This window comes from Oreochromis aureus, linkage group 1, assembly GCF_013358895.1.
Source record: "Oreochromis aureus strain Israel breed Guangdong linkage group 1, ZZ_aureus, whole genome shotgun sequence".
NCBI lineage: Eukaryota > Metazoa > Chordata > Actinopteri > Cichliformes > Cichlidae > Oreochromis > Oreochromis aureus.
Genome location: NC_052942.1, coordinates 27324268 through 27339110, shown reverse-complemented (window position 1 = coordinate 27339110; position 14843 = coordinate 27324268). Strand labels below are relative to the sequence as shown.

Genomic DNA, 14843 nt, shown 5'->3' with positions numbered 1-14843 from the left:
AACAAAATGAAGTCGTCCTACTGATGATTCTGATTATGCTGCAAATAAAGTGTTACAGTAGTGTAACCTGCTTGAGATGAATGCATGGACCTGTTCCTCAGATTCAGTTTGAAATAATCATTTTCCAACCTTAGATATATTTTACAAGTGATAGAAAGCAGTTCTGGTCTTGTTAATCTGATTATTAAAACTGAGATCACTGTCCAAAATAATTCCAAGACTCCTGACTTGCTCACTGTGTTTTAGAGAACGGGATAAATATGAACACATTTTTCACAAATAAGAGCAAATATTTTCATCTCACCTATATTAAGTTTGAAAAGGTTTTGAGACAGTAGTTAATGTTATCAGTGCAGGTTATTAGCTTGAACAGGGGTTAGATCATCAAAGGAAAATTTTAGTACAACTACGTATCACCTCCATAAGAATGGTAGAATATATTATGATTATTTATGACAGTACCATGTAGAAACAAGTAAAGGTTAAAGAGTAATACACCAAGTACTGACCCTTGAGGAACACCTGTTTGAATAATTTCGGTATATCTAAAACTACTAACATAGACACAGAATCTAATATCCTATAGATATGATGAGAATCAGCTCAGAACCTGACTTGTTAAATCAGCTGAATAATAAAGCCTTTAAGTTAAAATGTCATGGTGAGCAGTGTCGAAGGCAGCAGTGAACAAAGACGACCTGCAGATCAATCACTGTTGATCTTCTGGTCATTTGTCATTTTCTACTGGAAAAAAGTTTTTAGTCTAACTTGCACCACACTGCTCACCTTTAGCACTACTGCTTCCACAGTTAGACTTAATCAGGCCAGTATCTGTTCTATGAATCAGATTAGCCACTTCTGTTAACATATCTGCTTTCTTTACACAATCAGGACATGCTGCTTTAGATGTGCTGCTTAAAAAAAAAAAGATTCAGAAGAAAATGTTAGAATACAGAACAAAGTGTGATACTGTCATTTATTGATTTCCACCGACACGGTACAGAAAGAGCCAGAGGCTCAGATTTTTTCAATTATGCATTCCAATAGAATAATATTCATGCCTGATAAAGATAACAGTTCATTACAGAAAGAAGAGAAAACAGTGTGCAGGTGGCCTTCCAATTACCCTTTGCCTGACTTACATGCTGTTTCAATATTGGTGCCACAGGTTTTATCTTTACTGACAGAGTAAAAACAGAAAATATATAACGGTATTTTCTGAGTCTTTGACCAAAATTAAACACAATGCTCAATTCTGGCCAATAGAAAGTTTAGATACATAGGTTACTGACCTGTGCAAACAAGCCTACAACCCATCTTTACATTGTGTATTTCTTTTAGCAGTAACACAAAAATAAAGAAGGTGAAATTACTCAAACTGTGTTTTTGGGTTACCAAGGCAAAACTGTAAGGCAGGCACCTTTTAGATGCATTTTTGCAGGTGACAGAGTCACGTTTGCACAGCTTGCTACAAAAATGACCTTCAAAATGGTTTATTTCCAACTGTCAGTTCGCCACCTTTATGTTAAGCATTAAACTGTTTCCACAGTAAACGAGATAGAGTGAAGCTACATGCATTTAAAGAACGACAGAACTGAATCGGTTCTGGCAGTGCAAAATGAAGACGGCAACAAGGCCAAGCGTCCACTTGCAGAAACTGCTTAAATGAAATAAAATGTGCTTACATTTTTGCCATTTGACATCATTGTGTCACAAAATCAATACAAAATCTGAGTGCAACAAAGGCCCTGGTGATAATCTTTGCATTAATTATTTTTTTAAGTATTCCTCCCAACAACAAACCTTAAATACAGCCACCTAGTATTTCTATACATTTTAGTCAACCCTAAAGCAGAACTACAGTTTTGTGATCTATAACAGCTCCCATTTGGGGGTTTGTTAAACTCCAACTACTGTTTGAATGACCCACAAACACTTAAGACAAGCATTCTTGCTAAAGGTAGCACTTCCTAAAATGTGGAACTGTTACAATCGGTTTTAAACTACAGTTTGAATTAGCTTACAAGTGTGCACAAATTAGATTAAAAGATGCACTTCTCTTTGTATGAAATATTACACCAATTCTTGAAAATAAAATGTAAAAGTTAAGGATGACACCCTCTACTTTATTACTGTAAAAGCTATACACCCTACTATCTTAGTGTATTTTACCATCCTGTCTACAACTGTATAGGTAATTTCTGCATCGATGCTGCTTCTGGAAGAAGAAAATACCAACAAAGTTCAATAATGCATCTCTTGACAAAAAGGCAACAAAAGCTACTGTGCTGCCCCCTTTTATTCCTGAGAGCAAAGGGACTCTGATCCAGCATCATAGTACCAATGTCTTCACTGTGACTTAAGAGGCAAACTGGTCACATATCAGCACCCCGATTTAATGATACACTGAACAGACTGAATAGCTGGTTCCTTGCCAGTTTAACCTGTGGCCTATTTGGTCAACAAGCCCCAGTAGAAGACACAGAAAAGAAAAAGAGCCACACACAAAGAAAACATGAACAGTCAAACATGCAACACTTCCTGCTTCTTCTAAATGAGCAAAAGATACTTGTTATTCATTAAGGAATAGTTCTTTGTAGCCCCAGAGAGGAGAATGCAGAGTACATGATGCATGGTCATATTTTCACAGTTTAGACATAAACGAAAGAGGCCAGAATATCTGAGGATTTAAAAATGCATCAGCTGTGAGTAACAACTGTTCACTTTTTTGTACAAAATTTTAAATCATGAACAACTGCCCCGGGGCGACGCTGTGTAGCCATAACTGCTGCCAAAGAAAAAGGATAGGAAACAGTTGATTGACAGGTCCACAAAACACAGTGAATGAATCAGACTCACCAGGAAAAGGACGAAAAAATAAAATTGGGCTTCAGAAAATAGACCGTTCACATAAAAGCTTTGTATCTTAAGAAAGGCTGCATAAAAAAAAAATGTTTTCATCTTCCCACTGATGGGATTTTGTTTTTATTCAATGTATGAAAAGAAACCAAAACCAACATTTTAAATGTAGTTCAAGTTTGGACGAGAAACAAATCAGATGCCGTATTCCTCTCATTCAAACAATGTAACCCCAATTTGTCTCCATTTTTTATCCAGGTCTGACAGGAAGTAGGCGGCTGTAGATACAAAACGTGGTCCTCATCCATGATTTGAGGAGTGAAGACTGCTCACAGAGAAGCAGAAGAAACGGAGGGAACAAAAATATTTAAAAACTGAAGAGGGAAACAATGCATGCCATGCATTTGTGATGTGTATTTTGTTGTTGCTGCTTTTGGAGAGGTCCCTCATTGCGGACTCTCGTTACTCTTTTTGCTCCTTCAGCTCCTCTTTCTTTACTTCTGCTCCTCAATTTCACGTTTGACTTCAGCTACATAATGGTGATCTTTTCCATGAGCCACCTCCATGACAGCGAGAGCCTGGAGACAGAAAAACAGATTAGATGCACGTTTGTCTTGACAGCTGATCAAATGTTGAATGTAATAGTATTTGAATGTCAATACGGTGATGTAGCTTCAGACACCAAAGTTAAAATCAGTGTATCAAAACATTTACTGCTTCCACTAGATTTAAGAGGGTAAGTAGCAGCCAGGTCCTGCTGCTCAATTGTACTTGATTAACTGATGATGAACAAGTGTGGCTGCTTCTATAAAACAAATAGTTTTGGCAGTTTACTGGTCTGGAGCGATCTTCCCAGGAGTGGAGGTCCTTTCAAATTCACCAGAAGTCAGACCATTCACTGCTCAGCGAAACTGCAAAAAACCTAAGAGCTATATGGCTCAGATGCTACAGACCCCAGGTAGCATGTTAAATGCTAAAGTACACTCAGAAATAAAATGAACAAGTATGGTTGGAGAAAGGGTGATTATTTGCAGCCACAAACTAGAGGACCAGGGCACCTTGCGGTCTCCGAGTTGATTGTGACTCTTACATATGCCAACGTATTCTAGAGTCATATGTGAGACCATCTGCCCAACAGTCAAAGCCTTACAATCAAACTATTCCAAGCACAGCAGCAAATCTCAATCTGGAATGTTGTGCAGGGACCTTAAGAGAGCTGTGCATAAACAAATGTCCACAAACCTCAAGCAACACTGTAACAGAGTGGGTTCAAATTCCTTACTTCAGGTTACCACTGTTAAACATCGCTCAACAGGCCACTGAATCATGAATGATGGGGTTTACTTAGTTGCTCACGGGACTACGTCTACTCCAGTTCCACCCTGACTTAGTTCTAGTACATGCAGAGATGCTCATAAGACACAAAAACAGGACAAAGAATGAAAAACTGTCCACTAATTGGTCTCTCCCTGGTCGCTTGTTGCATTTCAAATGCTTTTGCAGCCAACTGCTTACGCAATTCATCTTTAAATACACCAAATATTTATACATGTATTCACCTTCTTCAGAGCTTTGACTCCTTGTGTCTTCTTCTCGAGCCCCAAATACAGACGTCCTAGCTTCAGATACATAGACGCCACATTCAGGGAATACGCTGGATAGTGAACACTGCAGAAAGAACATAATCATCAAAATGAGCTGAAAACATCATCGTCTATGACAGGGGTCTGCAACCTTTAACACCCAAAGAGCCACTTGGACCCGGTTTCCACGCAAAAGAAAACAACACTAGGAGCCGCAAATACTTTTTGAAATCTAAAATGAAGATAACACTGTATATATGTTTTTTACCTTTGTGCTTTGTGCGAACATCTAAAGTAAGTAAGTTTATTTATTAAGCGCTTTTCACAGACAGGCAGTCACAAAGCGCTGTACACAAATATTAAAATAAACAATACAATCAATAGACATTATACACAATGTAAAAGATCAAATGTAAATAATGTAAAGAATATAAAATACGTAGATCAACAAAAGGCTTGTTTGAACAGAAAAGTTTTTAACTGCTTTTTAAAAGAATCCACAGAGAAACTAAGGTGTGTTGCTTGTGTAATCCATGAAGTGCTACAGAGAAAATTACATTTTATTTATGTAATTAACACATTTTGAACTCTTAAAGAAATATAACAAAAGGAAAGACACCCAGCTGAACTAAAATGATCCATGTAGCAAACAAAAACTGTTGTGAGCCACCACCCTTTTCAGGTCAAGGCTTTTGGAGCCTTGACCTGACTTTTAAAAAGTAATTGGAAAAAAAGCACTATGCTGCTAAAAAAAAAAAAAAAAAAAAAAATAGATATATTGCAAAATTCTGCCTAAATATCTATTTTACCTTGTTAATGTGTGTGGCGGGCGTGGTCTGCAGCACCGCTGCATGGGAGTCGGACGCACCTGAGCGGCACCCCGCAATCGCCCTCGCCGCCTTAAAGTCTGTGCTCTCTCTGCTGTTGTGTTGTCGGGCTGTGAGCTGAAAAGCTACAGCCGGCTGTATGCGTACAGCAACCGTGTGTGAAAAGTGGTCAATAAAGAGATGCTGAAAAGCATGTACATGCAAACATCGTCGGGTCTGCCGTGATATGCTTACAATGGGACTTCTGGTCCCAAACCTCTGCTCACAGCGTCTGCAAATCGGGCTTTCATCTTTACGCAGCACTGTAAGCTGTCATCTGTGAGGCGTGAGCGGTGTTTGTTTTAACATAGTTCATGGTGGAGAACAGCTGCTGACATAATGTGGATCCGAAGATCCATAATTGGCCTACCTGGTGTCGAAAGTCTCGATAAATGCACGGCGTTTCGGCGGCTTCCGCGAGTGTGACGCTTATTTTGAGCGATGAAAAAATAATAAGATATAATTTTATTTTATATTTCAAAGTCACAATAATCTTCCAATTTAGAACTACAAGTTAAAAAAAAAAAAAAAAAAAGAACTAAACACAAATAAAATACACTTCAGCGAAATACTTCTTCTATTTTCCCAAACCACCCGGAGCCGCAAAATAAGGACTAAAGAGCCGCATGCGGCTCCGGAGCCGCGGGTTGCCGATCCCTGGTCTATGATAAATGATCAAGAAAAAAAAAAAAAAAGTTAAATCCACATTTTTGGTACAGTTTACTTATTATTTTGAAATGTTAAAATCAGACTACTGTGTCTTAAAGAAGCCCTTAAATTTCTCCAGACATCTGCACACTTTAAAGTAACAAAAGGTCACAAAGTGAGATACAGTTTGACAAATCATCCAGCTATTTAAATATCACAGTGGAAAGCGGAAGGGCATGACATGTACACAGCTTAAATGAATAAAAATATAAAGGTGGTTATGGGAGTGGATAACTTAGTTAAGGTGACAAATCAAGAGAGACCCATAGCAACTGGTAAGATCCAATCAGAGAAAGAGAGGAAAAAAGTGTCTGCTTTATTTCCAAGACTCTTAGTGCAGGGCTTACAAGACGAAAACAACTTTGATACAGTTACAAATGATAATGTACTGTTGTAGACAGTGATTGAATTAATCTAGTCTTTATACCCTGAATTTCCAACAGATCGATTTACCTGTATGGTTGAACGATCTTCTCTCCATAGCTCATAGCGCCATCCCAGTCCTGCATGTACAGGCACACCCCCATGGCCTGATACATCATGTGCAGCATGTAGACATTTGTGTCTGCAAATATAGCTCCCATCTTCTCCAGGCTGAGCTCACACATTTCTAGCAGCTCACTGGGGGGTGCAAGAGAGTCAAGAAATAATGACACAGAAACTGTAGCATAAGAAGAGGAGGCAGCAAAGCTGTCAGAGATCAGGAGAAAGACGAGAATACATTATAATAAGAGAAGGATATTTTTGTAGTGTTTGGCACGCCTGAATTCTTCGATGACATTTTTGGCATAACGGACCATGGATCGGATTTCCTCAGGTTCTGGCGGAGGATTCAGCTTCCTGATCTCCATTTTTGCCTTGTCCTAAAGACAGAGTGAAAAAAATAATACTGAGTTTTATAACATTGCATCTTATACAAGACAGTCTTTGGGGGAAGGTATGTTAAAACATAAGAGTACCAAATATAAACAGCTGTACTGTCTGACAACAGCATCACTTACACTGGGAAAGAAACAAAATTAGACACACACAAATATCTCAGTATGCATTAACCAGTAGATCTGCTTGGATTTTAGAGCACAAAATTAAGTCACTGCTTCATAATGCAATGCATAAAGTAAGCTAATCACAGTTGGATATTAGTAAAAGGCAATTCCAGTAAAACCAAAAAGAAAAAAAGAAAACCTAAGGAGGGATTTAAGTTTTTCTGAAACTTTCAGATTTCATTCCAAATGTAAAAATGTGCAGAAGTCAAAATGATGCAAAAACATCTTGTCACATGCCAAGTACCATTTCTATTCTAAACAAAACATGCTATGAAGACTGATGCATATAAACAAAAGACTGCATTAGTACCCATACAGTACACTAGTTTATAATGTGGAACTGGGACACAGCCACCACATCTCTGACAGTGTAAGGTGTCGTTTGAAACAAAGGTGGGAGGAAGCACAGGTTGGCACAATGAGGACAATGATCCTGCTGCATTTCCCCAACACACAGCTAATAGCTAACCCAGATAATGTACTTGCTGTTTTAGCCCTCAAACTAACTAAATTGTTTGTTGGTACCAAACTCCCATTCAAGATATCAAAAATGTATGCGCTCCTGAGAGATAAACCCACAGTACCTTAGACCTGGAGGTGCACTCTGTGCACTGGCATGTGAAAAAATAGGAATCCAGCAACCTCTCCTTCCTGTCCTCTGTAGGGTAGAGCAGGTCTATGTAGCTGTTAAATATCTACAGAGAGAGAGACATGACAAAAACAATCTATAATAAGAGACTTTTACATTTCTGTAATTGAAGGTTTCAAAATGATGTATTTACTTGCCTCTTCTCCAGGGTTTATCTCTTTAACAGCTCTGACCTCAGCTACTGTGCCTTTATAGGTCACTATGACATTGGGACTACAGCTATGATTCATCAGTGCTACACTGGAAGGAAGAAGGAGTGAGAGAGACAAGTGAGAGAAAAGCTGTAAAATTAAAAAGACACTGATAAAACACTACATTTAGCAGCTTTGTGACACTGGTACTACAGCTCTGTGGGGTATCACATGCAGTTCTGCCATGAATACTTTTATTTTTTGTAAACTGCATTCAAGAGGGCAGTCAAATCAATATTTAGTGTGAGCACTATTCACTTTTCCAAGTTTTTAAGTTATTTTAGTTACTGATCAGATACCTCCTGGTAGGATTGTTGTCAGTCATGCAGTACTAATACGTAAAATGACCATAAACAGTTGCTTGTACACGCTTCACATAGCATGAAATAAACAGACAAAATAAATAAAGTGATCTATAAATATAAAAACCTCCTATAAAACAAGCGAACTGTCACTGAGAAAGTGGGATGAGATATTCAGGGGAATGAAAAGAGGAGTTTATTTTGAATTTAATCTCCTCAAATGTCCACACAGTGCACAAACCCGATGAATGAACAGAGCGCTGAATGATGACGACATGAGCTACTTACTCAGGAAAAACAGCTGATCCCAGATGTGAGAGTTCCTCGTCCTCTATGGTAAAACCATTACAATTAACCTGAAGAAAAACAAAAGCAGGGTTCAGCAACATGAAAACACAACTTGCATCAGCCTCGGCTGTGCCGTGCCACCCACTCCAGTGAGGAGGAGGAGATTCTGGTAGTGGAGATTAAATGCAGCTGTGTGATAACAGGCCAAAGAGGTTGTTTCCATTGATGTAGCTTGAAGGGGTGGGAGACAGCCCACTGCCAGACAGATCAAATTAAAGCGCTCAAAGCTGCAGAGTTAAATGGCAAAGAATCAGTCGGCGTGTGACACAGAGCCTAGTTAAAACAAACATGAACTCCTTTATGTCTTTCTGCTTACACGTACAGGACAACTGGGAATGGAGGGAGGGCTGAAAGATGAAGAGATGGTTCCAGACAGTAACAGCAAGTTCCCCTAACCCCCAAACAGTATGAAATAAAGATTATTAGTGGAAGAAGGCTTGAAATCAACTGATTTTAAGCTCGTGTTCAAGTATGGATTATCAGGTGTTTGGGAAAAGTGCTGCCATACGAACAAGGTACTAACAGTCATTTTAAATGAATTAAAGTCTCTGATGTTTTAAAACAACCACAATCTATATGATCAGTACTAAGTGTGGCTCTATGTATAAGCTCACCAAAGCAGCCAAGAAACAGGGCAGCTGTGTCTGTTTGGTTGGAAACAACGCGTCAGGGTGTCCAGGTTAAAGTGCACACCACTAACTGTAACCTGAATCTCCACCATTTGAGACCAGCTGTGCTGCATGCTTCCCATCTCTCTACACTGTTGACTGTCAAAAAAAGGCAAACCAGTGCAGTGTAGTGATGTCATGCAGAAATATGTTTAGTACCATTAAAATAATGGAAAATAATGCTGACTGAGGGCAGGAAATGGTTGATGTAGCAGTCTCAGCGATAAAGGTAAACACTGCAGTGGCGCCGCCATGCCATTTTAGTTTTTGGATCCATTGGTTCACCGACAACTCAAACAGCCTTCTGGTGTTTCTTCATTGATACCTGTGCAAATAGCTCCGTGAGAGCCTGTTCATCAGGAAGGTTACTGATGTGTCGGGAGTAGAAGTGATGCAGCGCTGCTATGTCTGTCTGGTTCATCTCCTCCTTTTCGCTGTCCATCTTATCTAAATCTGTCAAAGAGAAACAGATTAAAAAGAATAAAGGGACAAAGGGCTGACAAAGAGGAAGAAGTGAGAAAAAATAATTACATGAAAAGCAACTGACAATATAACAGACCAGACGTTGGGCTTAACATTACTGAGATAACACTGATTTAAAAGTGAGAACCAAACATGTAAATAATACACATGTACTGCTGAGCTGTCTCTCATTGGCAGGAAAAGTAAGTGAAAAAGCAGCTGACTTAAAGATTCATATTTAAGTCGACAAAACGTAAATATCAAATAACATCTGACCATTCAGTTACACCGGACCTCTTTTTTTCCAAATATAAAGAAATATATGCATTAAACTGATGATTCAAAAATAATAATGATAATAACAATAATAATAATAATAATAATAATAATAATAATAATAATAATAATAATAATAATAACAATAATAACAATAATAATAATAACAATAATAATAATCTGGTTCCAAACTGTAAGCAGATGAGAACACCTCAGTGTTAATAAGTGTTAAACACAGCACCACTATGAGCCATCTGTCTTTGCCAATCACACAAACCCACTCAGACACAGACGAGTAGCAGCAGGCAGCAGCTGGCCAACCATTTGTTTGGTTCGCATGAGGGACGGGTATGAAGGTTAATTCTCTAACAATCCTGTGGTGACACATCTGAGCCGGAAACAACAGTTCAGACTAAATAATAATCCCAAATGGAGCACAGGAAACCAGAGCTCGTGCATGTGTGAGATTACGACCAATGGGACCTGTTTCACTGTGTTTTCAGCTTCATTAAAACCTGAAAGTTACACATTAGTAAAGCAGTTTGAACAACTGCAGAAAACAGAAAGAAAAATGCCCTGTAAATCTTGCTGCTCAAAAACAGGCTCAGCAGAGTTTAGCTTCTTAATTATGAGCTGAAACTGAGTTATATTAACAGATCAGTGCATCTCAGCATAATCACAGTTTCCCAGTGACGATAGATGAGTTTATTGCTCAAGGGCACAGTGGCAGTAGTTGTTAAAGGAGGGTAGAGAACATGAAATTACAGAAGCCAGAAGCTTGGGATTTAGGTCCCCAGTGCTCTGCACACTTGGAGTGAATGAAAGCGACAGAACCAGGACTGGAGGCTACAGCTGAGGATATTAATAGACACACTGCCACAACTGCAGAGACATAGATAGATTGCACACACACACACACACAGTGTAACTAAAAGTGCATGAATATGTAACTAAAGCGTATGCTTATGTATTCACACTCACACACAAACACACACGTTAACTTACGAGCTTCAAACTCTTTAAGCAGTAGCAGCCTTTCTGAGGGAGTTCGCTCTGTTGTGGCTCTCTGCAAAACGACAGTGTTTAATGAAAAAAAACTGAATCATACCGATCGCATAATGATGTAACGATATAAACTAAACTTAATTTTCCCTTTATGCTGAATTAAATTACGTGCAGACAGTTCTGGTATAAACGTTCAGCCGAGTTTAGACATTAAAGATCTTTATGGTAATACAGCAGCTTCCAAGCACAGCTCAGGGACAGTAGTGTTCATGAGCATTGTCATCAACCAAGATAAGACCTACATTTAAACGCTGTGGTCAAATTACGACACAAGAAGGCTGCGCTAACACTGCACAACGACTGTTCATTTTAATCTAAACTACAGTGTGACTACACTGCGCATGGAAAACTATGTAAATTAAAGTGATGAGTCAAGTCAGATTATTGTGAAGACCCAGATCCTATTTCACTCAGATATTTATTTTAAGGTTTGCTTGTTGTTCCTTCCTCTTCTTGCTGTGTTAGTCATCCAAATGGTAATTACAGCGTCTTAACCTTAACTCTTTATTTTTGTTATGTTGTAATATGTAGAGAACATCCATATTTCTCATAGTTTTTTTTCCCCTTTTTCCATTTCAGTATTCATCTCTGAGTACTCTCTGGATACTGAAACATTAATTCTCCTGCTTCTTTGTGTCACTTCACCTGTTTCATGATGATTCTTGCTACCAGTCTGACTGTTTCTGATGGACACCAGTTTTCCCCGTAGGAACACATCGCTACACACTCCAGCTTGTGCATGGGCCAATCACCTCTCTGTGCAAACACACAAACATAGTAAGTAGTAAATTATCCTTTTCTGAATAAGTGTTATAAAAGGAAAAACAACAGGATACGCAAAAGTAAGACAGCAAAGAAAAGGAGAATTAAACGGACATTTCTGTTATCAAAGAGTAAATCACTGATAAATTAATGATGGAGGCAAGCACCATTCTGTCTCTGTCTGTATTTTACTGCAGTGTACAGAGTTTGATTTGTACCATCACACTAGAACTAAACAGAGTGTCAATAACTAAACATTTGTCAATAACTCAGTAATGTAATGTGTTACTACACTAAATTCAGTAATCACATTACAGCTGCAGTTATGTTGCTACTTGTCTTACAAAGGTTCTTCATGATAGACAAATAGAAAACATCTAACTGGAGCCTCTGTTGGTCCTGCACTGATGTTAGTTGATTTGCAGGGAAGGAAAATGTTGGAGTGGAGATACAGTCATTAATTTTATTGCATTAAAGAATAAGAGAGCACTGTTAAAGTGCAAACTGCTTACAGGACAGACACAGCTGCATTATGCTGCTAATGGATTATCGGCTCTTTGCAGGCATCTGCACAAGAGAGCATGCTAATGTTAAGCTAGCAAAGGAGCACTTTTTTGAACATAAAGTACCAACTGACACCTAGTCCTAGTCAGTTCCTTTAGCTGACTTTTGAAACTTACAAAAAGACTTCAAAATCTCCATTAAAAAGGCCAAAATGATCATCTCACCTGACAGTCAACATTGCAGTAGTAGGCCTGCTTACATTTACCACACTTAAAAAGGTCTTCTCTCCTGTAATGACACAAAGATGCAATACATTCAGATACTGCTGTACGATTAGAGGTTCACACCTTGGCTCATGTGATTAGAGGATCACCAGGGGGTCCTTTGTCCCTCTTTGGGGGGATACTCCCACTGGGTTTAAATCTGGGACTCTCGGCCATTTGACCTTAGAACTGAAGAAGCTTCTCGGATGAGAGGTGAAACGTCTTCAAGCAACTTAAAGAAGTCCAGACGCTTTTCTTTGCAAATTCCTTTGTGTACGTAAAAGGGACACTTTCTTTTAAACTACATGAAGAAACACCATGACACACTTGGATGGTGGATACAGGAATAAACTTTATAGTGACAGGCTTCAGCTTTAAAAAAAAAAAAATGATAATAATAAAAATTCAACCTGATATTAAACGAGAAGTTCGTGACAGTTTGTTATCGTCTGGGACATAATAGGGAACATAAAGATGTTTAGAGTTTAATTTTAATCACATCTGGGTCACATGCATTGGATATGAATTTCTGATTAAATTCTCAGGAATATCTACAAACATTTTCAGTTCACTAATTATGTCAGATATGGCACAGGGTGCAACACGGGGGCAAATATACACACTCGCGTATATGCCTTCCAGTGCACGCCTGTCCTGGACTTGACTTCTCATCTCATGGCTCCTCCTCTTTTGGGACACATGGACGCCTATATTTAGTGCCCTAACCTTTCAATGCTCTACAAACCTTTTAATGGCTCCTTGGGTAGGACGCATGTGTGTGTAAGAAAGTGTGTCAGTGAGAGTGTCACAGAGAGTGAGTTCATATAATGCTATAAAGTGTTGTGAAGGGATTTTAAACTCAAACTGAATCTAATTTCCTGTCATGCTTTTGATAAAGTGTGCCTACACACTCCTACACATGATGCTCTCTGAATGCTGTAGGCCACTCAACAGCCTACACGGTTACTGGTGCAAGTGTGCTAGCTTTGGCAGTCTAATATTACAAAGGCAGCGCTTTGTCAAGTGTGTGCATGGACACAGTCCCTCCCACCCTCCACAATTAATCACCAAAAAGTTGCAAAACAACAAATGTAAATGAAGACAAAAAATAAGACAAGACATAGTGCAGAAAATCTAAATTAAATAGAAAAGTCTAAGAAACACAAATAATAACTATGAGACACAATACACCCATGTAGAGAGAGGAAATTACCACAAAGCCACACAACATTATACAGACATCCGCCACATGCACAGCTGGAGAATCAAAAACAACATTATGTAGTTCGTTCTGGGGGTCTCGGTCCTTTGTGGGACAAGTGGGGATCTTTTACAGGTCTGTGCCCAGAGCACGTGTTGTATAAGACAAGCAGACACGTTATACTATGGCATCAATGGGGCTGCAAATTTACCAAGTATGCGACCTGTAAATACTGATAACCTATTTAAGACTATATAGGGTATATACAAAGTACATAAAAAGCACTGTATCGTTTTAAAATCCACTCGTGTTTTACTCTCTTGACTCCGCAGTGCTACAAACAAAAGCTGCAGCATCTGTCAGGTGAGCTGGCTCGTCTCACTGACCCACTTTAATCAGCTGAGTAGGTGCACAGGGGTTTAACTGCTAACGTAGCTGTAATGAGGTTAGCTGGCGGTGAACTGGACGTTACCCGCTCCACTCAGTTCTCCTTTTCACAGAGGAAGGCGCCTGCTCGTAGCTACCTGTTACAGGGGGGCTCTGTCGGCTGTTTGGAGGAGGTGAGGTGCAGTTTTACCTGGTGAAGCAGTGCTCACAGTGGGCTCCCCTCTCATTCACGGTCAGCACGTAGGAGTAGGCAGGACACGCGAACACCAGCTCCCCCACCGCGAAGTGCCTCACCGCCCGCAGGCCCCTGCCTTTATCCGGGCTCAGAAACCTCTCCGTCCCTTCTATGCCTTCGTTCTTCATGGTATATTTTGTAACGATTCTCCGGTCCCTTACACAGACCACCACCTGTGACTGCTGACCGCTTTAATCAGCCTCTGTCTGAGCTCCTTCTTCCTCCCTGCCCCTCCATGTGTCCGGAGCGACTGCCATCGCCCCCTGCTGGAGAGGCGACGGTACAGACAGTGCGGCTGCACTTTGACGTGAAATGCTTGAATATTTAAAAATATATCTGGTGAATTAGAGATTGTATAAGAAGAAAAATCCACCTGCATAAAAGCACTTACACCATACTGTCTTATTTAAAACGTTCAACAATGTAACATAAAGCAACAAAGCAAAGAGGACCTGGGGAAAAGATGTT

General features: G+C 39.4%; 1 protein-coding gene across 1 annotated transcript; it reads right to left on the bottom strand.

Annotated features, from left to right (window-relative positions):
• Positions 1-944: 944 nt before the first annotated feature.
• Positions 945-14624, bottom strand: smyd2a (SET and MYND domain containing 2a). The gene is made up of 12 exons (XM_031730904.2): positions 14331-14624; positions 12514-12577; positions 11669-11779; positions 10964-11024; positions 9546-9673; positions 8493-8560; positions 7849-7951; positions 7647-7757; positions 6759-6879; positions 6470-6644; positions 4419-4527; positions 945-3437 (listed from the first exon to the last, which is right to left on the bottom strand). The coding sequence occupies exons 1-12, from the start codon at positions 14501-14503 to the stop codon at positions 3354-3356; spliced, it is 1308 nt and encodes a 435-aa protein (XP_031586764.1). The 5' UTR covers positions 14504-14624; the 3' UTR covers positions 945-3353.
• Between the last annotated feature and the right edge of the window lie 219 nt (positions 14625-14843).

Bases quoted from the DNA above. Each gene is read 5' to 3' on its own strand.
- smyd2a (XM_031730904.2), bottom strand. From the start codon at position 14,503: ATGAAGAACGAAGGCATAGAAGGGACGGAGAGGTTTCTGAGCCCGGAT. The intron at 7,952-8,492 runs GTAAGTAGCTCA...TCTTCCTTCCAG, and splicing joins GGATCAGCTGTTTTTCCTGA to TGTAGCACTGATGAATCATA. The intron at 7,758-7,848 runs GCAAGTAAATAC...CTCTCTCTGTAG, and splicing joins AGATAAACCCTGGAGAAGAG to ATATTTAACAGCTACATAGA.